The sequence below is a fragment of the Lathamus discolor genome, chromosome Z, assembly GCF_037157495.1.
Source record: "Lathamus discolor isolate bLatDis1 chromosome Z, bLatDis1.hap1, whole genome shotgun sequence".
Lineage (NCBI taxonomy): Eukaryota > Metazoa > Chordata > Aves > Psittaciformes > Psittacidae > Lathamus > Lathamus discolor.
The window spans coordinates 100,297,567-100,321,717 of record NC_088909.1 but is presented as its reverse complement, the minus strand read 5'-3'; the positions used below and the strand labels follow the sequence as shown (position 1 = coordinate 100,321,717).

Here is a 24,151-nt window from a genome sequence, read left to right as displayed (position 1 = left end):
GGGGTACCCGTAGTGCGATACCCTGTGGTGTCTAACACAGTGCCACCAGGGTGTCCCCAACACAGTGCCACTTGGGCACCACATACCCTGCGATGTCTCTAACACAGTGCCACCGGGGTGTCCCCAACACAGTGCCACTGGGGTACCCCTAGTGCAATACCCTGCGGTGTCTCTAACACAGTGCCACCGGGGTGTCCCCAACACAGTGCCACTGGGGTACCCCTAGTGCGATACCCTGCGGTGTCTAACACAGTGCCACTGGGGTACCCCTAGTGATGTCTAACACAGTGCCACCGGGGTGTCCCTCATACAGAGCCACTGAGGTACCCCTGGCGCAGTGCCCCTGGTGTCCCTCTCCCGGTGCCCCCGGGTGCCGGTGCCCGGGGCTGCCGCCCCCCCCGCCCCGCTCGGTGCGGCGGCCGGTGCAAGCCTGTCCCTAAAAGGTGCTGGCGGGCGGCGGGGGAGGCGCCGGGGCGGCCCCGGCGCGGCCCCTCCCCAGCTCTTAGGCGGCGCGGCGGGCCGGGGGGCCAGTGCCGGTGCTGCCGCCGTCCCCGGTACTCCCGCCGCCGCCCCCGGTGCTGCTCCCTTCGCCGCCCCGCGCCCCGCCGCCGCCCCGCCGCCACCATGGAGGCCATCAAGAAGAAGATGCAGATGCTGAAACTGGACAAGGAGAACGCCATCGACCGCGCCGAGCAGGCGGAGGCAGACAAGAAGCAGGCGGAGGACCGCTGCAAGCAGGTGGGTGTCCCGCTGACCCCCCCGGCGCTGCCCGGCGACCACAGCCAAAAGCGGCTTGAGCCTCGGGGACTCTGTCCTGCTGAGCGTCCGGCCCTGGGGACCTTGTTCGGTTGGGTGTCCAGCCCTTCGGACACTGCCCCACTGGGTGCCCAGCCTGAGGATCCTGTCCTGCTGGGTGTCCAGCAGTGGGGAGCCTGTTCCGTTGGGTGTCCAGGCCTGAGGACCCCTTTGTGCTGGGTGTCCAAGCATTGGGGACCCCTTTGTGCTGGGTGTCCAACCTGGGGACTCCATCCTGCTGGATATCCAGCTTGGAGACCCTTCACCCTAGGGGTGTCCAGCCCCGAGGACCCTCTTCCAGAGGTTGGTTCATCCTGAGGACCCTCCTCCCTAGGGATTTCCAACCCTGGGGACCTCTAGATGCTGTATGTCCCACCTGGGGACCCTGTCCTAGGGGTGCCCAGTCCCGGGGACCTCCTCACTCTGAGTGTCCAGCCTGCGGACCTCCGTCCTAGGGGTGTCGTGCCTTGAGGACCTTGCCCTGCTGGGTGGATCCCAGCTCGAGGGTTGGCCGGCCCTTGAGACTTGCAAGCCACTAGGTCCCCATCCCTGAGGACCTTCACCCTGCTGGGTGCCTGATCCGAGACACCAGTGCTCCACACTGCTGCCCCTGACCGTTCGCTTTGGTCCCTCCACACACACCCAGTGCCAGCTCCCTATCCCTCCACCAAGCGAGACCCTTGGGGATATCATGGGCCATTCCACCCATATAGAGATAGGGACCTTCTTGCTGCCTACCTCCCTGACCTGTGTCCTCAAGTCAGGACCCCTCAAGTGCCCTACATGGGGGGGGGGGGAACCACCCCCTAAACTGCGCTAGTCTCAGGGGTGCTGGGGCTCAGATGGGGATCAAGGACCCCCTGAGGACGTGTGGACCCCAGCTGACAAAGGGACAGTGTCATGCTCCTGCTGTGTCCCCAGGAGGAGGATGGCTGTTCTTCCCCAGGCTGGTGGGCATCACCACAGCCCCTGACCCCCCGCTCTGTCCCTTCCACAGCTGGAGGAAGAGCAGCAGGGCCTGCAGAAGAAGCTGAAGGGCACAGAGGATGAGGTGGAGAAGTACTCCGAGGCTGTGAAGGAGGCCCAGGAGAAGCTGGAGCAGGCGGAGAAGAAAGCTACAGATGTATGTATGCGCACCGGCAACTCTGCCGTGCACAGGCACTGGACCTCCGGGGGGGGGGGGGGGGAAGGAAGAGGGGGGCCTTATATGGAAAGTGTCCATGGGGAAGACTGTCAGGATCCCATTCCTGCGATGCTGACACTGAACCAGGCTGAGATACAGGGACCGAAGGATCCTGCTTGGGCTGCAGGGCCAGGCCAGCTGCAGTGGGCAATGCTGAGGTTCCTGGTCCTGCCTAGCGCCCCAAAGCTGATGGGGATGAGTGTCCTGAGCTGTGTCACTGATCCCCAAGCACTCAGCTCTGCAACACTTGTAGGGAAATCTCTGTGGCACTTGCTAAACTGTGTCAGGAAAGTGAGAAAGAGTAGAGAAGAGGAAAATGCTTTTGCCCATGGCCTGCTGCTGAGGGCTGGCTGCAAGGAAGGATGCTCAGGGGGTGTGTGTGGGGACTTGGTCATTTTGGGGTCCAATGTGCCACCTTGTACCCTGGGAAGGGCAAGGCCAGGAAGAGTTTTATTTAGTGCTATGACTGATATTTCTCCTGGGAAATGGATCCCGCTAGGGAGATGTTAGGAAGGTGTTGAAATTGGCTTGTGCCCTGCCAAGATGAAGGGTGGAACAGCTGTGTGCAGCTCAGGAACGGGGTATAACGACCTGAGGTGCCACACAGGGTATTTGACACCCTATAAATATATCCTCCTTTTGATACCCAGTCCTTCTTTGATGAAAACCAACCCTAGAAACAGGAGGAGAAGCTAAAGGGGAGCCGGCTGGAGGACGGCCAGCAGGGCACAGCCAGGCTTTTTAGGATTGAGAACAAAAAATCCAATCCCAGCTGGTTTAATGGAGCTAAATGGGGGAGATGCGTCAAATCCCCGAGGTGGATGCCAAGGACAGGGGTGAACAGACAAGGACGAGCACTGGCAACACAAGTCTCTGCGCGGCGGGGCAGGGGGGGCAAGCCTCTGGGAGCATTGGTGGAGCTCCCCAGCCTTATTTTGCTGACCCTATGGACCTGCCCCAGTTTAGTTAGGTACTAAACTAAGTAGTTAAAACACTGAATACCCTCTGGAGGGCCCATTTATCCTGGCATGGGGCAGGCATGCCAAGCTGGGCAGGGTGGCTGCTGTGTGTAGTGCGGTTTACACTGGTACGACTGGGTCTGTGCTGGTGCAGGACAGGACAAATGGTGTGTTGGGGTCTGGCTGAGCATGGATGTGACGTCCCCAGTGTGGTGCTCAGGGGAAAGGGCACTGGGCACTGGGCAGACGTCAGCCATGGGGTGCAGAGGGTTTGCTGCTGGCAGTGCTGTGCAGTGCCATCCTGGGCACGCAGGGTGGGTTGTCTCACTCTCGGTCCAAAGCAGCTCAGCAAGTCTGAAGGCTTCAGCATGGAGAATCCCATCCCAGCAGATACAGTGGGTGGATGTGGGACACCGGCCCCTCCAGGGAAAGGCTGGAATGGGGCATGCAGCGAAGGGCAGCCTGGGACCCCATCACCGCACAGCCACCCTGGGTCCATGCCAGAGCACATGCTGCCCCATCTGCAGGGTTCTGGGAGTCCCCGGGTCCCTGCGCCAGGGGCCTGAATGTGCTGACAGTGCTAAGGGCTGGTGTCACCGCCTGCGGCAAGGCACAGCCAGCTCTGGGCTCTGGTGGGGGAAGAGCAGGGTGGACCCCAAGCCCACCTCCCTGGGGACCCCCATGCTCTCCCTGGCTGCCGGGACAGCGTATGCCTGTGGGCACAGGCAGTCCCCATCCCATGGTCAGATTAGGGCCCATCACAGTGATCTAGGCAGGCTCCTGCTCCTGGCAAAAAAGTCAAAAGCTCATAGAATCCCAGAATTGTTTGTGTTGGAAGGGACCTTCAAAGCTCATCCAGTTCCAACCCGCTGCTGCGGGGAAGGACACCTTCCACTAGAGCAAACTGCTCAGAGCTCCATCCAGCCCAGCCTTGAGCACCGCCAAATGCCTAAAGAGAATCCATCTCGCCCTGCTCCACGCTGCCCTGCTCCTGGCACTGGATGGCAGTGCGTGTAGCCCTGGGGACCCCTCTCGACCCCTCCACGCACTCAGAGAGGGGTCAGATGGTGGCAGAGGCCGGGGAGAGCCTGTCCGCCGGTCGGCAGCACCATGCTGCTGGCAGCCCCATGGCCCCAGCGCCTCGTGTGCCCCGGAGGGACAGCCTGCGGTGCCCCGGGCAGGATGCAGGCAGGAGCCGCGGGGCACGGTGCGAGGCCAGGCAGCTCCTTCCAGCCCCCTGCATCCCCATCCCGTGGCCCATCCCCTCCGGCCCAGCAGGGCCCAGGGAAACTCCACTGCGTGTTCCCAGGCCATGATCCCGAAAAGCTTCACCCAAGTTCCCGCCCCGGTTGCTCTCCCAGGCCGAGACTTTGCTCTTATTTGGCGATTCCCAGAGCCGGTGGGAGGGAACGGGGCTCTGCTGGGAAGTGACTGCATCCCTGGGTGGGGCCAGAGGAGGAGGCACCCAGCCTGCCTGCCTTGGGAATAGGGGAGCAGCCCCCCTACCTGCCTCCCAACCTGCTTGCAGCCAGCGCACCCCTGCCCCACTGCTGCCAAGGACCCCCACTCTTTGACCCTGTGCTGGCTTGGCAGCACTCTTGGCACCCAGGCACTGGACTGCGAGTGGGGGAGGATAGGCTGGGATGAAGGCCAAGGCTAAGGCCATGTACTCCCATGGGACCCACAGCACCGCCTCTTAGCAGGGTGATGTGGGGCTGCAGGGTGGTGTGGCCAGGTTCCTCCCCACGCCGGACCCTTGGCCGTGGAGCCAAGGGAAGCCGGAGGGGTCAGACTGGGAACTGGTGTCTGTAGAGGCAGGAACGAAGTGCAGCTGGGGCTGCCCGGGAGCTGTCAGAGCTCCTTAAGGAAGGATTGAGTGTTACCAGCATCGGCTTCTCCTGATGGACCAAGGCATGTGCCCCGTCCAGGATGCAGAGCCAGGAGCTGGGGGACATGCCTCCCCCATAGGGCAGAGCCCCCAGGGCAGCTGGAGGGTGCAGGGAGCTCCATGGGCCCCATGGGTTTCTGTGGGGCTCACCTAGGCCCTTACTTGGAGGAGCATCAGGATGACCACTGGTGACATTGCTGTGCCCCACACGGCTCCTGCCCAGGTACCGTGGGAGGATGCCCAGGAGCCAGCTCTGCCCCATTTACCCCTATTACTTATTACGGCCCCAACAGGGAAGAAGTTTGTGACATCCCTCAGCTCTGCAGCAGGAGGTGTGGGGGCAGCAGTTGGGTACACTGTCCTGTGTCGATGGGGGTTCACAGGGGCTAGGCTCTGGTATTCCCAGATTCCCTGGGCTTCCTTCTTTCCCAGAGGAATAGACTTCCTGGGCTTCTCTGCATTGCTCTGAGGGGTTTCAGTGGGACTGCACACCCCTGCCTGGGGTCACCATGCTCAATGCCCAGGGAGGGGACTATGTGCCCTGCCAGGGAAGAGAGGGCACTGTCCCATATCGGGGGGGGGGCAGTCTGTACCCTGCCATGGGGGGCGCTGTGTCCCACATCGGGGGTGGCACTGTGTGCCCTGCCTGGGGGGACCATGTGCCGTACCAACGGAGATGGTGCATCTGCCGGGGAGGGGGGCACCAGGCGCTGCTCGGATGGGGGACATCGTGTCCTGCCCAGAGCCCACCTCGCATCATGCCCTGTGGGGGTAGGGACCTGCCTGGGGGTGCCCATGCGTCCTAGCCCATGTGGGCACCCTAAGTCCCGTTTACGCCTGTTGGGGGCTGCGCATCCCTCCCGATGTGGCGCCGTGCACGCTGGCCGGGCCGGCCGGTGGCAGCAGCAGCAGCAGCAGGAGGAGGAGGAGGAGGAGCAGGAAGGGATGGAGGCAGGGCGGGCGGCGGGAGCGGCCGCTGCCTGAGCGCTTCCTGCCCGAGCCGGGCGGATCCCACAAAGGGCTCGTCGGCGCGGCCTCCCCGCCGGCAGCCCCCCGCCATGGCCGGCATCAGCTCCATCGACGCCGTCAAGAAGAAGATCCAGAGCCTGCAGCAGGTGGCCGATGAGGCGGAGGAGCGCGCCGAGCACCTGCAGCGGGAGGCCGATGCCGAGCGGCAGGCCCGGGAGCGGGTAAGGGCCGCCCGGGGAGCAGGCGGCGGGGGCACGGCGGGGCTGCTCCTCCCACGGGATGCTCCGGCGGCCCCGGGCCCGCCGCACACATCCATCCCCGCGGGCACGGCCACCCCTTAACCCCCCCAACCCGTCCTGGTACCCGCGGTGGTGCCCCCCGCTGCGGAGCGCCGGGAGGTGCCCCGGGAGCCGGTGGTCGCTGCGTTGGGGCAGGGGGTTTGGCCAGCGCCGGGCTGCCTCCTGAGCTGCTTCCTCCGTGGGTCTTGGGAGGGATGCTCGGGGCTCCCCAGGGCTTCCCTGGCTGGCAGAGCTCCGGGGAGCAGTCGGCTCTGCCGTGGCTCTGCCGTGGCTCTGCCGTGGCTCTGCTGTGGCTGTGGTTGGGGTCGGGCAGATCCTGGGAAACGCTCCCCTCCCGCGGCGTGCGCAGACACATCCCACACCCGGGCTCTTGTCGGGCTTCCAGCGGGTTCTGTGGTCTGGGTGGTAGCGGTCGCAGAGCCCTCAGCTCTCCTGCGTGTCCCTTCACAGGGAAAAGCCACCCCTTCCCACTGCCACAGAAGGCCAGTATTTCCACTGTGGCAATGGGGTGGCGTTTCCAAGCTGCAGCTTGTTCCCTGGTTTGGCTTCTTTTGTTGTTGAGGCTGGGTTTTTTCTTTTTCTTTCTTTTCTTTTCCCTATGCCCACTCTTTCAACATTCTCATCATATCAGGAGCGGCAGAGCTGGGTGCGGTACCCTGGTTGTTGTCACTCGGGCGGTGTGTGGAGGAAATGGCCCTTTCCTGCAGCCGCAGATCGGGTTCCCCGGTCACCAGGAGCTGTCAGAGCGCTCATGTTCCCAAGTGTCCATCCAGGCAGCTCTGACCCACTTTGGGGGTGTTTCCCTGGGAAAAAGGCTCCCAGTGAGGTGATGCAGATGCCACAGGCAGAGCATCACCCTGCTCCAGCCAGCCCCAGCTCCCTGTTGGGCTGGTCGGGATAGGAATGAGCTGATGGTGAGCCAGGATAAATGGTGTTCATGGGGTAGAGGTGGCTGTTGTGCCATCCTCGCCCCACTCTGAGACCTGCTGGCTGTGCCTGTCTCTACCCTGCTGACTCACCACAGGGGACCACGGGTGTTCTATGGGGCCATACAGGGCAACAGCCTCTTGCTTCTCTCACCGTCCTGTGCTTGGCCAGTGTCCCCTGGGGCATTCCCAGTGCTGGAGCATGAGGCCACAGGGAGCCAGGCACTGCAGTCAACCGGGCCTGCTCCAGCCCATGAATAAGCAGGAGACATTATGCCCTGTGCTGGCACACGCCTGGCCATGCCTTGGTGCACCGGGCTGCTGCCGCACTGAGGTCTCATCACCACCCATCCCTTTACACCCCTGGGGTTCGCGTCCCGCAGCCCCACCAGTGGGGAGCAGGGCCGGGAGCTGCTGAGGCAGCTTTTCCCGTTGGTGGTGATGCAGCAGGAGGCCTTTACCAAATGGAAAGAGCACGAGGCCAGGCATCAAGGGGCTGGCGGGGGTCCAGGGCCACCGCTCCTGGCTGGCCGCAGCTCCCAACCCTGCGCACAGGGAGCCTGGGAAAGCAGGGGGCCCTGGTCCGTTGGTCCCAGCAGTCACAGCTTGGCTGGGCATCAGCCTGCTGCGGGTGACTGGCTGCATTGCTCCTAGTGCCGTTCCATGCATGAGCTGGGGGGGCTGCGCTTGGCTTCAGGCTGCCCCGTGTCGCTCCACTGTCTCCGTAAACAGGAAATCCACAAGCAGCTCCCATCTCCTTTTCGGGAGCGGAGCAGCACGGGGCATTCCTCCCCCTTTACTCACTGCTCTGCAAACCCCAAATACCATCCCTGTTACGGCACGGCTGCTACAGGCCACCCTACCCCATCCGGTGCGCCTCGTCCCTCTCCAGGGCGGGAGCTGGAGGTGTGAGGACACAGTGGAGGGGCTGCACGTGCAGGGATGGGGTTGCGTGGCTGGGAGGAGCCAGTGTCAAAAAGGGCTCCAGGGATAGAGAAAGCCCTGTTTTCCGTATGGAAAAGCAAGGGGATGGATGTTTGGCTGGGCATCCCATTCCAGTGAGCACTGGCTTGTTGCACAGTGTAAGGGGTATTATGGTTAGCAAATGTGGATGTAAACACTGAAAATGCTTCTTGAAATATGCGTATATGTATTTTGTGTATATATGTGTGTGTGTGTATATATATATTCATACACATATATATGGGACAATGCATTGACCAAGGGGTTTCTGCTCCCCAGGCTGAGGCTGAAGTGGCTTCTCTGAACCGCCGTATCCAGCTGGTAGAGGAGGAGCTGGACCGAGCCCAGGAGCGCCTGGCCACCGCCCTGCAGAAGCTGGAGGAGGCTGAGAAGGCGGCTGATGAGAGCGAGAGGTGCGATCAGAAGGGAAAGCCGGGGTGGCAGCGAACCATCAGTGATTGCAGGCAGCCCCCTTGGTTTCACTGTGGGATCCTTCTGAAGTGACCTCATGGGGTTTGAGCTGGTTTTGTTGCAGATCCCAAAGGGACAGGGCAAAGCCGCAGTGCAATGAAGTTCCCCAGACACAGGCATTCCTTAAAAGGCTTTGAAATTCCAAGGCACCCACAAAATCACGGACAATTTGATTAAATATCAGGTTGTAACCAAAGCCACGGGGTGCTTGGAGCTCGTTTTCTAGCCCGGAGCAGCCTCCTATGCTCAAGTGCTGAACAGCAGTCCAGGAGGGGACATCTGTGCCCGGGAACTGCGAGAGTGAACCAGCCTCATTCATAAAACCAGTGGTATAAAGTGTGTTGCCCCATCCTCATGGCAGGTTTCCCAGGCAGGAGCCATGCAGGCAAGGGCACTCAGGTTGAATGGGAGTGCCCGGACATGCCACAGCATTCCTGACAGTTACGTGAGCTCTTCCCTCCATTGGCAAAGACCAGTTTGAGCAACAGAATCTGAGGGAGGGCAGAAGGGTCTGCAGGAATCCCTGCTGTGAGGGTTCATGGGGACCACTCTGCTTGTGAGCATCACACGTGAATGAGAAAAGGCTCTTTGCCACAGGATGTTTTCCAGCATTACCTAAAGGTTGTGGCTGGCTCATCCTAGGCTGCACATATTTCCCCCCACAAATGATGGGTTCAGGACCTGCCTGGTTGAGAAGCACCATAGCCACATCTTCTCACTCTGGAACATGGCCCTGGGGGCAGCTCCACTGCTGTTATTGTGTGCAAGAGCATCCTTGGGGTACCACTGGTGTGACCCTACTGTGTGGTAGGGTTATCCCATGTGTGATGTGCCGTGTCTCTGGACGTGGAGGATGGCGGAGTTAGAATGCAGTGGGCAGGCAGGAGGAGCAGCAGTAACCCACAGCAATAACATCTTCTCCCTTGGGCTTTCCACAGAGGCATGAAGGTCATCGAAAACAGGGCCATGAAAGATGAGGAGAAGATGGAGCTCCAGGAAATGCAGCTGAAGGAGGCGAAACACATAGCTGAGGAGGCTGACCGCAAATATGAGGAGGTGCATGTCCCCTTCCCCCGGTCCTGACCCCTGGTGCACCTCCTTGCTGTCCTGTGTCCCCAGCAAATATGGAACCAGTGCATGCCTCTTGCTCCATTGACAGGTTGCCCGCAAGCTGGTTGTCCTTGAGGGGGAGCTGGAGCGTTCAGAGGAGAGGGCAGAGGTGGCAGAGAGGTGAGCAGGGCTCTAGGTGGGCAATGCAAGGGGGTCCCATACAGCCATTGCCCCAGATCCCTGGCAGCTATAGGGGTGTCTGCATTGGGATGGGGATGTCCCTCTCTGGAGCAGCAGGGGTGGTTCCTGGGCTCGCAGGCTGGGGGCAGAGGGATGCTGACCTGGCGGCAGCACATCCTTGACCCTGTTCTCTGCTGGGTGCCCCTCTTCCACCCCAGCCGCGTGAGACAGTTGGAAGAAGAGCTGCGGACCATGGACCAGACTCTCAAATCCCTCATTGCCTCAGAGGAAGAGGTACTGGTGCAGGGGCGCGGGGCGATGTGCAGCAGGCCCCCTCTCTCTGTCTCTGTCCCTCAAACCATGCAACCCACCTCTGTCCTCTCTGCACTGCTGCCTCCACCACCGACCTCCCCTCGCCTTCCTCTCCAATGGGCACAGGCTGGGCACGCTCCTCCATCCCTCCATCCCTGCTCTCCTTGGTGGGGCCAGCGGTGATGCTCAGGGTGTGCAAGGAGGCACAAGGAACGGATGAAGGGATGCGCCCCAGCAGCTCCTGCTCGCAGCAGCTCTGCTCCTCCTCCGCCTGTGCTGAGTATTCTCCTCTCTCAACTTGTTTTCTCTCTTTTCTTTCCATCCTCCCCCGCACCCGCTCTTTCTGCTCCCTTCTTCTCTCCTGCCTCCCCATCCCTCTCCCCCTCCTGGCGGCCCCTGCTTGGGATGTAGTAAATGTGGTGACCTAGAGGAGGAGCTGAAAATTGTCACCAACAACTTGAAGTCCCTGGAGGCCCAGGCTGACAAGGTAGGACCTGGTGGGGGCTGCTGGGGCAGGGCAGAGTGTGTGGGGTCTGGGGGTGATGGGATCTCCTGGCTGGGGTGAAGGATGGGCAGGGGCATCCCCATGGGGCTCACGGGTTCCTCTCTCTGTCTCTGCAGTATTCCTCCAAGGAGGACAAGTATGAGGAAGAAATCAAGTATCTAGGGGAAAAGCTGAAGGAGGTAAGGTGTTACAGCTGAACCCAGGACAAGGGCTGGCACTGTACTGGTGCAGGCATGAACGTGCCATCCTGTGCGGGTTGCATGCAGGTGCCTGGGTCAGGGATGCTTCCCCATCAGCCTGCTCTGATTTAGTGTGTGTCAGTCCATGGAGCCCTTGTCCCTTGCCTTTCCCAGGGGAAGGCTCACAGAGGAGGGGTACCAGAGGTGCAGATGGGGCACATTTAGGGTATGGTGCAGCCTGTACCATCCCCATGGTACCCCATAGCTCACCCTCTCCCCACTGTGCTCTGCAGGCTGAGACCCGTGCCGAGTTTGCAGAGAGGTCTGTGGCGAAGCTGGAGAAAACCATTGATGATCTAGAAGGTAAAATGTCCCCACCAGCCCTGAGCCCCTCTTTTTTGGGGAGCACTGGTCAGGATGTGCCCCCTGTGGGGCTGGGGTGAGGAGATGGTCAGGGGTCCCATAAGGGGTGAGGCTGGATGCCGTGATGGGAGCACAGAGCTTCTGGGGTCTGGGCTCTGCCTTTGGTGGGGAATAGAGCTGCATCCACTCCACCTATGCTTGCATGCTCCTTGGCCCCACATTCACAGCCACTCTTTCTCTCTCCACCACCTGCCCCCCACTCTGCTCCACCATCTGCCCCCGCCTGCCCCCTGCCTGCAGACGAAGTGTATGCGCAGAAGATGAAGTACAAAGCCATCAGCGAGGAGCTGGACAATGCACTTAATGACATGACCTCCCTCTGAGCCCACACCGGCCACCAGCACTGCAGCCCCCTGCCCACCTTCCCCTTCCCCAGCTCAGCCACTTGCCTGCCTGGCCGTCCCACTGCTCTCCCTGCCTGCTCTGTCCTCCTCTGTCCTTCCTAGCCCATGCCTGTCCATCGGCTCCTTTGGGTCAGCGTGTTCCTGCAATACCCCTTAGTGGGGAGACAGATTTATTCACTGAAAGGGTGCTCAGGCATTGGAGCAGGCTGCCCAGCAAAGTGGTGGAATCACCATCCCTGGAGGTGATCAAAACCCGTGTGGATGAGGACCCTCAGTGATAACTGTTTAGTCTTGGTAGTCCTGCGGCAATGGTTGAAGATCTTAAAGGTCTTTTCCAACCTAGCTGATTCTGTGATTCTGTGACAAGATGTAGGTGCTTTGGGGTGTTTGGCAGGGCAGGGGACCAGCCCTTGAGACCCCCATGCACCAGACAGACAGTGCCCATGTGGCTGCACAGCCCAGTGATGGACTGGGTTGTGCCCAGGAGCCCTCCACTCCAGCAGCTCCCTCCTTGGCTCCCTTGCAGCAGAGGCACTGGGAACCCTGCCATTCTGGGCCTCGTGCCCCCCACATCTCCCCCAGCAAAGCTCCCTGGTGCTGCTCGCTGGGCCCAGGGTGAGGAGGACCTGCAGAGGGAAAGCAGCACCTCCACTGCCAAAGCTCAGTCCCTGGGGATAGAGGGTTGGGTCTGGCTATACAGGCAGCCTTGTCCCATGCAGGCAGGCAGGCAGCACACAAACCCCCTGCTCCTCCCTTTCTGTCCTTTGCACATCGCTCTTTAGTTTGCATCTCATGACTTTTATGTTCTATCCCTCTGGGTTACTGAGTTGGTCTTAATAAAGCGTTTTCTTTCCTTGGATTCTCCTTTGATTTCTTCATTCCGCTCTGTCCCTCATCTGCCTGTCTCACGCGGGTGTTAGCAGCGGGGTGGTAGGAGGTGGGCGCAGCCATGGCATCCCCACCACCCCACGGCTCTCATACGCAGCTTTCCTCATCTCCTGCCACCTTCTCCATGACATTTTAGGCCTGAAATAGCAGGGTTAGACCTGGTTCTGTCCGTTCACTGTCTCCACTCCCAGACATTGCCTCCAAGCAGCGATGTCAGCTCTGGTGTCTCTCCTGCATCACCTTCCTCAGCAATCCCTAAATGGGTCCGTGGTTCTCCTCCTCCTCCTTCCTCAGCATCCTGCCTCAGAACCCAGTTCCCAAACTGATGGAGCTACAGCCCCTGTCCCGTGTCTGGCTGCCTGTTCCTGCCAGTCCAGCTCATCCCCGCTATGGGATTTCCAGCAAGGGCTTTGGGGAATGCTGTCTCTTTTCACTAACTCGTCTTTCTCTTTCTCTTTCCTCTGCTGCGCCGACGTCTCTGTTTTCTCTATAGAGCGTTCCCAGCGGGAGGCCGAGAAAAACCGCGTTCTCACTAACGAGCTGCGGGTCATCCTTACTGAGCTTAACAACTGAGCTGCACAGAGCTCCCTGTCCCAGCGCCCCTGCCCCATTTTGGCCAGGCTGGATCCGGGTTAGGAGCCCCTACCCACTTCCTAGGGCTAGGCATGGTGTACAGCCTTGTCTTTTCCCCCTGGGGGTAACTGCCCTGCTTGGGGAGGGGGGGACAGGGAACCCTTCTGAAGCTGATTGTTTTTTCTTGGGAGAGCAATGAGGGTTTTTGTGATGTCTTGGGATGCCCACGTGGTGATGGCTGTGCCCCAGCATCAGCCTGGCCCTGCTGAGGAGGGATGCGGTGGTTTGTATCACTGCCTTCCTCCCCTTGTCCCTGGAGTCAGCAGCCAGCCTCTTCCTCCTCACACTGGTCACCCTAAACTGTGCAGGGAGGGTGCCTTTGGAGCAGGGTCCCTGCAGAGTGCTGGGATAGGAGCTGGAACCCACAGTGCCTGATGCCCCAAACCTGGGGCAGGGGACATGGAAAGAGCCCAGCAGGGAGTGCTGGTAGATGGGGCTGGGTGGGCAGAGCTTTTGTCCCATCCACATCTCTAGAGGGAAGGAGGATGCCATTTGGAAGAGAACACCAAGCCTCGGCTGCCTTGTTGTCTCTGCTCCTTCTCTCTCTGCTGTCCTTCTGCCTGCCCAGGCTGCTGTCTCACTCCTTCACGGACCACTTCTGGGTCATGCAGCAGGCACTGGCTCTCCTCTTTTGCTGGCCAAGGGTTTGTGCACATGCTCACAGCCTGCCTCGTGGTGATGCCCTGGGGCAGGATGTGCTGGTGAGTGGCCAGGGAATGGTACCCACCAACAGCACCTGCACTGCAAAGGGCCCAGCCATGGGCGAGAGGGCACTATGGGAGGATGGAGATGCTGGAGAGTGGGGACCGCCTTCAGTGACCAGCCTGGCTGGCCTGGCCGCTCTTGGCAGGTCCTGGAGCTCATCCCTGCCGACAATGGGGCTGTTCATGTGGGCTCTGCTCCGCAGGGACACCCCGCTTGGCTGGAGGCTGTCACTGTACTGACATGCCCATCTGTGTGCGTGTGTGTGTGCCTGGTGTGGTATGCGTGGGTCTGTCTGCCCCTGGGTACACGTGGGTTTGTGTCTGTGTGTGGCTGGGTGTCCCTTGTATTCACAGAGAGTCTGGCCAGTGCCAAAGAGGAGAACGTGGGCATCCACCAGGTCCTGGACCAGACCTTGTTGGAGCTGAACAACCTCTGATTTGCCTTGGGGATCCCTCCCTTCCCTCCTCCCTACCCCACACGTGCACCTCACTGGCACGCTCAGGATGTCATCAGCTGTACTGCGTCTTGGCCAAATCCTCACATCCATTGAGAAGGGAAGCCCTGCAGCCTTACACGGTGGCTCGGGGGCATCTTGTCTGTGCACAGCCTGACTGGCTCTGTCCTGTCTTCATGTCCAAATAAAAGCAGTTTGACAAGAGGAATGGGTACGTTTAGTCCTTGTGGTCAGGCAGAAGCAGTGGGAGATGTGGTGGGGGCCTCCCTGCCCAGTTTATGCAAGGAGGCTCTGCAGGGACTCGAGTCTAGGGAGGGTATGGCTGGCATAAGGGTGACCTCTGTGGCTATGGGGGGCAGGGAGTGATGACACACCAGATCTGGGCTGCATTTGCTTGCCTCAATCACTTCCTTGGGATGCACACGAAACCTCCATGTCTAAAGCTCAGACAAATTCACCATCCACTTCGAGCACACAGTGATGGGCATATGTCACTGGCATGTCCTCTTCTGCAGCCAGCATGTTACCTGCCTGGCACTGGGGGAAGCCATATGGTCTTTGACCTCCCCATGGAGTCTGCTTTGTGGTTCATGTTCATCCTCAGACACCATCTAAGGACACACACAAGTGTGTGACCATGCATGCACACATTAGCTATGAGGGTCTTCTCCAGGTCTGGGGTTAGCTGCTCACCCTGCCTACTAGTTGCATTTTCTATTGCCAGTGCCTGCCTGAGGGGCAGCTGTACAAACCAGCAAATATTAACGCAACCGCTTCCCAAAGCATTCAGGAAGTTTCCTTTTGGCTTGCTGTATTTTCCTTAACACAAAGAGAAAAGCATCAGGATGTGTCTCATCCCTGTCACCAAACCGGGCTGGATTTCCTGGGGATGCCCAAAGTCAGGATCTAGTCCTGCCTTCTGCTTCAGGCCCCTCCATGGTGTGCACTGAGCCCTGTTGTCCCACGCTACCAGGCGGATATCCCTCTAAAAGCACAACCCCATGCTGCCAGGAAACAGAATTCATGCTGACCCCTTGCCGAGCGGGGCCATCACCCCGGTGAGTGGCTGGCAGGGATAGCTTTTGTTGGCTGCTTTCCTTTATTGCTGCACCTCTCGGCTCAGGAAAGGAGGGTGCTGAGATTGCATCTCTTTCCTGCCCAGGTGCTGCCGGCCTCCTGCTCTTCCCCTAGACCAGCATCTCTGGTTTCTGGCTCCGAGACCTGCCTCTACAGGGAAAATGGCTCCTGTTGCATGGAATGCTCATTTTGTGGTTGTCCTCACAGGGTGTGAGGCCTGCTGTGAGCGAGGGAAGGAGGGGAGGACAGTGCAGGGCTGGAGCTCCTCCTTGGGTCTGCCTTGGTTTTCCATAGCACATCAGCTGAGCCATTGCATTTCTTGGTTAAAGCAGCTTCCAGGCAGGCCCTTGTCTGGCTGTGAAAGGAACACGAGTGTAAACCACGGGAGCCTGCACTCCACACTGCAAACAAGGCTTCTATCAGGGTGCGCCGCAGAGCACAGCCTCTGGGCACCCTTTGCCTTCCTGCTGGGACAAAGAGCCCTTTCACACCCGGTGGTTTTCCCCATTAGCCACTGCTACCTCCTGATTTGGACCAGAACATTCAACTTCACCGTTTACGCTCTGCTCCAAGAGCCTGTTTTGTTTCCCCTGGACTTGGTTTGGCAGTGAGACCCCGGCTGCTGCTCCCCCTTGATGCTCTGTGCCAAAGGCACGAGCCCATCTCTCACGGTTCATCAAAGCTTTGCATTTAATCCATGCTCCCACCCATCTCCTTCCCTATTCAGTCCTGCACAGAGGCGCAGGGCAGGGGAAGCTCTGTGAGGCTGCTGTCAGGGGAGCTTGACCTTTCGGGCGCCTCTCCCCACATGCGTCACCCAGACCCACACCGAGGACTGCAGTGCCCGTCTCCTCCTCCCTCATTCCCTCTCTCCTCCTGCACTTCTCCTGTTGAATTTCAACCTTTGGATTTGTTTGCCTTGGCCTGACACATCGAAGATCTCCCCGAACAGCTTTCAGCCCTGGTGTGGGCTGCCACCCCATTGATGAACCACCGCATTAACCTCTGGCAGCCTCTCACCTCTGCTCTCTTCCCCAGTATTCTCATCCCTCTGGTGCCACAGCTCATCTCCGAACCCTTCCTGTTCAATATCCCTGAACTATGCGCTGGAGGGGAGGGACCACACAAAGAGCATCGTAGAGACATGTTGAGCTCTGCGGAGCCAGACAGCCCAGCCCCAACACACACACACACACCCCCCCCGCCCTGCATTCACAGCCAGAGGCTTGGGGTGAGGGTGTGAAGAGCCGCATTACCAAGCCGTGTGGGTTCTGCAGGGATCTGAGTGATTTCAGAACAGGTCAGGCCACCCAAAGCCAAGTGCCACACAAAGCTCACAGTCTGCAAATTTACACTGCAGATTGTAAGAAGAAAATGCGATGGACATGACCGTGCGGCACTCTCACTGCTGTATGAGCTACACACGCTCTGTATTAGCACTCGTTACTGCACCCTCCATCGGGCTGTGCAACAGGAGTGTGTGGCCACCGCTCCACATCCTTGGGGGATGCAGCGGGTTTGGGAGCAGCACCAGAGCCTCTCTGCAGCGAGGCAGACCTACAGTGGGGTGACAGGAAGCTAGGGACCCCTGGGGGCAGCTAGCCCTGGCCCTGGCCTGGCCCAGGTCCTGTGGGTACACAGGGGGTGCTGTGAGGTGCCAGGACCAAGCTCCCCCGGGTGTAACCACGTCCTTGCATGACAGGATCGGGGCCCCTGTCCGCCCCCCAACTCCGCCCCCCAACTCCGTCCCCACTGCCGCCCCCCTTGCCATCACGGCCCCTAGCCCCGCCCACCCCGCCCCTAGCCCCGCCCACCCCCGCTGGGGCCCCGCCCCACCGCGCCTCTTCCGTCCGCGCCGGCGCGCGCAGCCGTCGCGTAACGTCATTGTCCCGGAAGGGCGGGAGCGGGGCAGGGTCCGCGGGGCCGGTCCGGTCCGCAGCGAGCGCCGGGCCCCGTCCCGGTACCGAGCGCCGGGCCCCGCCGCCATGACGCTCGCCGTGTTCTTCGGGTGCACCTTCATCGCCTTCGGGCCCGCGCTCGGCCTCTTCCTCTTCACCATCGCCCGCGACCCGCTCCGCATCATCATCCTCATCGCCGGGTCAGTCCGGGACCGGCCGCACCGCGGGGGTGGGGGGGCGGCGCCGCTGCTTGGTGCTGGTGTGGCGCTGGTGTGGCACCAGTGTTGCTGCTGGTGTGGACGCGACGGGGGCACTGGTACCAGCGCTGGTACCGGCTATGGATGTGACAGGGGCACCGGTACCAGCGCTGGTACCGGCTATGGATGTGACAGGGGCACTGGTACCAGCGCTGGTACCGGGTATGGATGTGACAGGGGCACCGGTACCAGCGCTGGTACCGGCTATGGATGTGACAGGGGCACCGGTGCCAGCGCTGGTACCGGCTATGGATGTGACAGGGGCACCGGTACCAGCGCTGGTACCGGGTATGGATGTGACAGGGGAGCTGGTACCAGTGCTGGTACCGGGTATGGATGTGACAGGGGCACCGGTACCAGCGCTGGTACCGGGTATGGATGTGACAGGGGCACCGGTACCAGCGCTGGTACCGGGTATGGATGTGACAGGGGAGCTGGTACCAGTGCTGGTACCGGGTGTGGACGTGACAGGGGCACTGGTACCAGTGCTGCTACCGGGTCTGGACGTGACAGGGGCACAGGTACCAGTGCTGGTACTGGGTATGGACGTGACAGGGGCACTGGTACCAGTGCTGCTACCGGGTCTGGACGTGACAGGGGAACTCGTACCACTGCTGGTACCATGTATGGACGTGACAGGGGCACTGGTACCACTGCTGGTACCGGGTGTGGACGTGACAGAGGCACTGGTACCAGTGCTAGTACTGGATATGGATGTGACAGAGGCACTGGTACCAGTGCTGGTACTGGGTATGGTTGTGATAGGGGAACTGGTACCAGTGCTGGTAGCAGGTCTGGACATGACAGGGGAACTGGTACCAGTGCTAGTACTGGATATGGATGTGACAGAGGCACTGGTACCAGTGCTGGTACTGGGTATGGTCGTGATAGGGGAACTGGTACCAGTGCTGGTACCGGGTATGGGCATGACAGGGGCACCGGTACCAGTGCTGGTACTGATACAGACATGACAGGAGCACTGGTACCAGTGTTGGTACTTGGTATGAATGTGACAGGGGAACTGGTACCAGTGCTGGTACCAGGTATGGACATGACAAGGGCACTGGTACCAGTGCTGGTACTGGGTATGGATGTGACAGGGGCAGTGGTACCAGAGCTGGTACCATATATGGATGTGTCAGGGGCACTGGTACCAGTGCTGTTACTGTGTATGGATGTGACAGGGGCACTGGTACCAATGGTGGTTCCGGTTGTGGACGTGACAGGGGCATTGGTGCCAGTGCTGGTACTGATACGGATGTGATGGGGCACTGGTACCATGTATGGACATGACAGGGGCACTGGTACCAGTGCTGTTACTGTGTATGGATGTGACAGGGGCACTGGTACCAGTGGTGGTTCCGGTTGTGGACGTGACAGTGGCACTGGTACCAGTGCTAGTACTGGGTATGGATGTGACAGGGGCACTGGCAGCAATGCTGGTACCGGGTATGGATGTGACAGGGGCACTGGTACCACTGCTGATGCTGGTATTTATGTGATGGGGCACTGGTACCAGTTCTAATACTGGGTATGGATGTGACAGGGCACTGGTACCAGTGCTGGTACTTGATATGGATGTGACAGGAGTACTGGAACCAGTGCTGGTACTGGGTATGGATGTGACAGGGGAACTGGTACGAGTGCTGGTGCTGGCATGTATGTGATAGGGGAACTGGTATCAGTAGTGGTACCGGTATGGATGTGACGGAGGCACTGGTACCACTGCTGATGCTGGTGTTCGTGTGATGGGGCATTGATACCAGTGCTGATGCTGGTACTGGTATGCTGGTATGGGTGTGATGGGAGTACTGGTACCAGTGCTGGTGCCAGAACTGGTATGGGTGTGAGCGGGTCACCGGTACCATTGTCAGTGCTGGTACCATTATGGGCATGATGTAGTGTATATATTAGACTGGGAGAAACAAAGACCTAACTGGTACTGGCAGAGGAACAACAGGGGGACCAGTACCCATACTCATACTGGTGCTTGCATGAGAAGGGCACTGATATTGTTTCCCTTACTGGAACAGTCATGGGCATATTAGGAACACTGGTACTCTTACTGGTGGTCATAGTTGCAATAGGAGCTCCAGTACTGGTGCTCATACCCTTGTGAGTGTGACAGCAGCACAAGTATCCATGCTGGTGCTGGTACCATTGTGGGCATGACAGGCACCAGTACTGGTACTCATTCTTTGCACAGCAGGGGCACTGGTATTGTACTGGTACCACTGTGGTCACCGCCTCATGTGGGCATGATGCAGAGGACACTGGTATCGCTAATGGCATGGGATCAGTCGAGCACTGGTACCAGTGCAGTGTTGGTAGTGGTACTAGTGCGTGTGTGCAGCAGGGGCACTGTTACCAGTATCATTGTGGGATCAGTAGGGTATGGTACTGCAGCTGGAACCGGTGAGGATATGAACATGGTACTGGTGTGGGCACAAGGGGGCACTGGTAATCAGTGGAGGAGGAGTTGGGGGCACAGCAGTGGTACCAGTATAGGCACCACCTGCCCAGCACTGGAACCAGGATGGTGCTGGTACTGGTAGGAGACTGTGTATGGCTGGAGCAAGCTGCCAATGCCAGCACCGGCACACAGGGGTGCAGGCATAGATGGGCATGGCACCAGTATCAACACTGGTCCCAGAACAGCACCGGTGCCAGCAGGAGCTCTCTCCCTTGCAGGGCTTTCTTCTGGCTGGTGTCGCTGCTGCTCTCCTCCCTCATCTGGTTTATTGCGGTCAAAGCCAGCAACCCCCAGGATGAGCCATTGCAGAAGGGTCTCTTGATCTTTGGGGTGATGTTCTCTGTGCTGCTGCAGGAGGCCTTCCGCTTCCTGTACTACAAGCTCCTCAGGTAAGGGCATCTCCCACCCTGCTCCAGAGCTGCTGATGGTCCCACTGACCATGGTGGGTGCCAGATTGTGGCTGGGAGCCCTTGGGCTGGGGATGATGCTGAGCATGGCACCAAGCCACCTTGATCCCTGTTGGGAGCACGCAGGTAGTACCCCTGTTGGTATGTTGACCTTGAGTGGGTCTCAGGTGGTGGAGCAGAGCAGCATTAAGGTCTGGAGCATCCAGGGCTGAGGGGGCTGATAGAGTGTCCTTGATTTTGGCACAGGAGGCTGTGGGTTTGGGCAGCTGCAGGATGTGTCACATCCCCGCTGCCCTGGTGAGTAGCACCAGCAGTGCTCCTGCATCTGGGGGATGCCAGGGAGGACACCAGGCACTGGGAAGTGCCCACTTTCTGTGTGGGGACAGAGAGAGGTTGTGGAGCTGCCCTCGCCTCCTGGCAAGTCTTGTTCATTTCTTAGGGATGGTTTTGTGTGAGCAGGCACAGCCCAAGGGTGTTTTTGGGGCTCTGTGTAGCAGCACATCACTACCAGGCCTGTGCCCTGGGCAGCCCAGGGCAAAGTCTCAGTGCAGCCTCAGCAGCTCCCAGCCTCCTCGGCACCACCACCCTGGAGCTTGTGCTGCTGCGGGGTGAGAACACCCTGTCCTGCATTGTCAGCTCTGGAGCTTATGCTGCTGTTGGGTGAGCACCTGCCTTCAGATGGACCCTGGCTGGAGCTGGGCAGGCAGACAAGGGAGGCGATGCTGGGGCTGGCACCCCTTATATGCCTCAGCCTTCCCAGTTGGCTGGGCAGTGGTGAGGGGCTGTGGGAAGGCCAGGACTGGGTATGCAGGCTCGCACACCTCCCTGCGGCAGGGCTGCTGGAGGCAGGCAGGCAAAGGGTGTCAGAGCTCTGTGGAGCAGCCTCTAACACAAACACCACGTTCAGTTTGCCCTGTGGGTCTCTGTGTAAGCTCTGCTGTACTCCCTGTGCTGAGCAGCCATCCGGAGTCCTCCTCATCTCTAGCTGATGAAAACTATGAAGTTCACCTCTCCCAGTTTCCCTCCCCAAAGCATTTTTCTGCTCTTTGAGCTCTTCCTGCACCCTCTCCTTTTTGTTCCATATATCCTGTAAGAGTACAAATGCCTGGTATCAGGTACACCGTGCATGCTTCTCCCATACCTGCACTGGGACTGCTGTCCATACGGGGGTGCTGCTTGCTTTGTACCCCATGTCCCATTCACCAGATGGCACTCACATTCCTGTGTGGAAAATCTATGTGGCTTCCTATGGTTTTCACGTGTGTGGTTTGTCGGGTGGTTCAGGATGATCACGTAGATGCTCTCTGATGGGTGCTGCAGCTCAGGGAGGTTACCAGGAGGGTGGATGGTGCAGAGTGAGACCCTGGTCCTGTCTGCTCCATCCTGGTGGTGCACTGTGCTCCAGCATGCTCTCATCCCACAGGAAGGCCATCGAGGGGCTGGTGGCTCTCAGTGAGGATGGCTGTTCCCCCATTTCCATCCAGCAAATGGCATATGGTGAGTGCTGGCATCCTGACCGCAGGGCCAGGGGTGATCCCAGGCCAGGCTGGACATGGTGCTGGGGGAAAGGGAAGTTTCTCACACTGAAGTGCCTGGGGTGGCCCTGGGAGGCTGAGGGCCTGACTGTGTCCCTGTCCTGCAGTGGCTGGCGTGGGCTTTGGGCTCATGAGCGGCGCCTTCTCCATGATCAATCTCCTGGCAGACTCATTAGGGCCTGGCACAGTGGGCATCCACGGGGACTCACAGCTATACTTCCTGACCTCAGGTGAGTGACTGGCACCCTTCCCTCACATCCCTGCCCCACCACAGAGGCAGCAGATGTGGGAGGACTGGAGTCTCCTAATGCTGTGCCCTCCATGCTGCACCCTGTACCCATCTGAGACCCTGTCACATCTGTCTGTGCCAAACCCTTCCTTCTCTCTGCTGTAACCCTCCCTGCTCCTCTCCCGCATCCATTCCGTGCTTGGGGTCCGCCTCAGCATCTCCCATTCTGGCCCAGCGGTACCCGTAGCCTGCAGGCCAGGTCAGGGTGGTGCTTCTTCGGTGACACCCTTCTCCCTGCAGCTTTTATGACCATGGTGCTGATTTTCCTTCACACCTTCTGGGGGATCATCTTTTTCCACGGCTGTGAGCATCGGCGCTGGTGGGAGATTGCAGTGGTTGTCATCATGCACCTCACTGTTTCGGGGTCGGTGAGTAGCTGGGAGCAGAGCTCTGCACTGGAACCTGTATTTGGGGTTGGTGTGGTGTGTGGTGGTCCCTGTGCTGGGGGAGAGCAGCCTTCAGCACTAGTGAGGCAGTTGGATTTCTGTATCCTGGAGCTGGTAACCCCTGTCCCACTGCATCCATTGAGGTGGTTATCACCATCCTGTCCCTGTCCTCTCCTGTCTGCTCACCTCTCTCCTCTCCTACCTCTCTTCCCAGACGTTTTGCAACCCCCTGTACGTGGGCAGCCTGGTGCCCTCCTACCTGGTGATGGCCACTGCTGCTGCCTGGGCTTACATGCTCTCGGGGGGATCTGCCCAGAACCTGAGGCGCTTCCTGCTCTGTAAGTCCTGCTCCATAAAGGGGGTGGGAGACCCTGCGGGTCCTTCTGGGTACCAGGACTGGTGCTGGGATGGGGAGAGGGTGTCCCTGGGGCTGGAACAATGGTGTCATAGAATGGTTTGTGTTGGAAAAGACCGTAAGATCATCTAGTTCCAATCCCCCTGCCATGGGCAGGGACACCTCACACTCTAGACCGTACTGCCCAAGGCTCTGTCCAGCCTGGCCTTGAACAGTGCGAAGGTGGGAGCATTTACTGCTGTCACCCCCTTGGCTGCCATTCTGGAGAAGAATCTGGGTTTTGGGGCTGTTGTTGGGCTGTTGCCTGTCCTGGGGGAATGGGATGGGGTAGGGAGTCTGGTCAAAACTGGCCCTTGCTCCTCTTGGTTCCTGCAGGTCTACAGAGCGGAGCCAGCCCTCAGCTGGGATCCTGAGGCCCCGCGGGATGTTCCTGTCCCCAGCCACCCCTGCCCTCCCCTCCATCCTGGTGGCAAGAGCAGCCGTCACCTTCTCTGCAATACCTTTTCTCCCAGACTGGGGGACCCCAGCCAGTCCCAGCGGGGTTGGCACTGGGGTCCATCTGTGGCCCAGCTGTGGCAGCCAGCTGAGCAGCGTGGCTTTGGCAGCCCCCAGAGAACAGCTTGGTTTTGGAGAACCCATCTTTGCTGGCCCTGCCACAGGCAGAGCCCCAGTAAGCCTGCTGGGAAAGATGCTACCTTGGACCGCTGGAAGCCTGAGCCCAAAGAAACCCATCGCTTCTCCCGCTTCTGCAGAAGATGTGCTGTCCCCTGTGGTTCAGGGGGCCGCATCACCTCCTCGCTGCAGGGTGGAGGAAGCGGCTTTGCAAAGCACTGCCATGCTCTGGGTCAGGGCTGACGGCTGCGGTGCTGCTTTCTCCACCTCTTTGACCAGCCTCGCTGCCCTGGCAGCCACCACACTGGCGCTGGACCGCAGTATCTGCAGTGAGCGGGCATCCTGGTGCAGGGAGGACGGTGCTTGGGGATCCGAGGGGACTGACAGCGCTGAGAACGGGAGGAGGAATGGGAACACATGGTGTCCAAAGGGCCCAGCATTCATGGAGGGTGGTGGAGGGCTCAGGAGGTGATGCAATGCTGCAGCTAGGGCTGGCACAGCTTAGGGAGGGGGTTCAAGGAGCCATTCCAGTGGATCGTTGCCCTCTCCTGTACTTCAATGGGGATTTTTAGGCAGGCACCAGCCCTGATGCTGTGCCACAGGGCTGGGAGGGAGAAACTGCCATTGGGCTCAGGGCTGAGAAGGCAGTTTTATCCACCGTGGGCTTTTATACCAATAAAAAAAAGTACCATAGAGAAGTGGTGGTGTGTGTGGCTGGCAGCACTGCCCTTCTGGG

General features: G+C 59.6%; 2 protein-coding genes across 7 annotated transcripts; both read left to right on the top strand.

The window, feature by feature from the left end:
* Nucleotides 1-518: 518 nt before the first annotated feature.
* TPM2 (tropomyosin 2) lies at nucleotides 519-14,330 on the top strand. Of its 6 annotated transcripts, none has more exons than XM_065661463.1 (9): nucleotides 519-738; nucleotides 1,793-1,918; nucleotides 8,262-8,395; nucleotides 9,392-9,509; nucleotides 9,613-9,683; nucleotides 9,902-9,977; nucleotides 10,617-10,679; nucleotides 10,973-11,042; nucleotides 12,828-14,019. In XM_065661463.1, the coding sequence occupies exons 1-9, from the start codon at nucleotides 625-627 to the stop codon at nucleotides 12,905-12,907; spliced, it is 852 nt and encodes a 283-aa protein (XP_065517535.1). In that variant the 5' UTR covers nucleotides 519-624; the 3' UTR covers nucleotides 12,908-14,019. The 6 variants fall into 6 exon arrangements, with proteins under 6 accessions (XP_065517535.1, XP_065517532.1, XP_065517531.1 ...); XM_065661460.1 differs by lacking the exon at nucleotides 12,828-14,019 and adding an exon at nucleotides 11,343-12,305; XM_065661459.1 differs by lacking the exon at nucleotides 12,828-14,019 and adding an exon at nucleotides 14,026-14,330 and having other exon boundaries at nucleotides 526-738.
* A 2,739-nt stretch (nucleotides 14,331-17,069) lies between these two features.
* Nucleotides 17,070-24,113, top strand: LOC136005460 (gamma-secretase subunit Aph-1b-like). The gene is made up of 7 exons (XM_065662965.1): nucleotides 17,070-17,301; nucleotides 20,050-20,220; nucleotides 21,662-21,735; nucleotides 21,881-22,003; nucleotides 22,303-22,430; nucleotides 22,663-22,786; nucleotides 23,179-24,113. Exons 1-7 carry the CDS (start codon nucleotides 17,189-17,191, stop codon nucleotides 23,214-23,216), a joined length of 771 nt encoding a protein of 256 aa, XP_065519037.1. The 5' UTR covers nucleotides 17,070-17,188; the 3' UTR covers nucleotides 23,217-24,113.
* The last annotated feature ends 38 nt before the right edge of the window (nucleotides 24,114-24,151 follow it).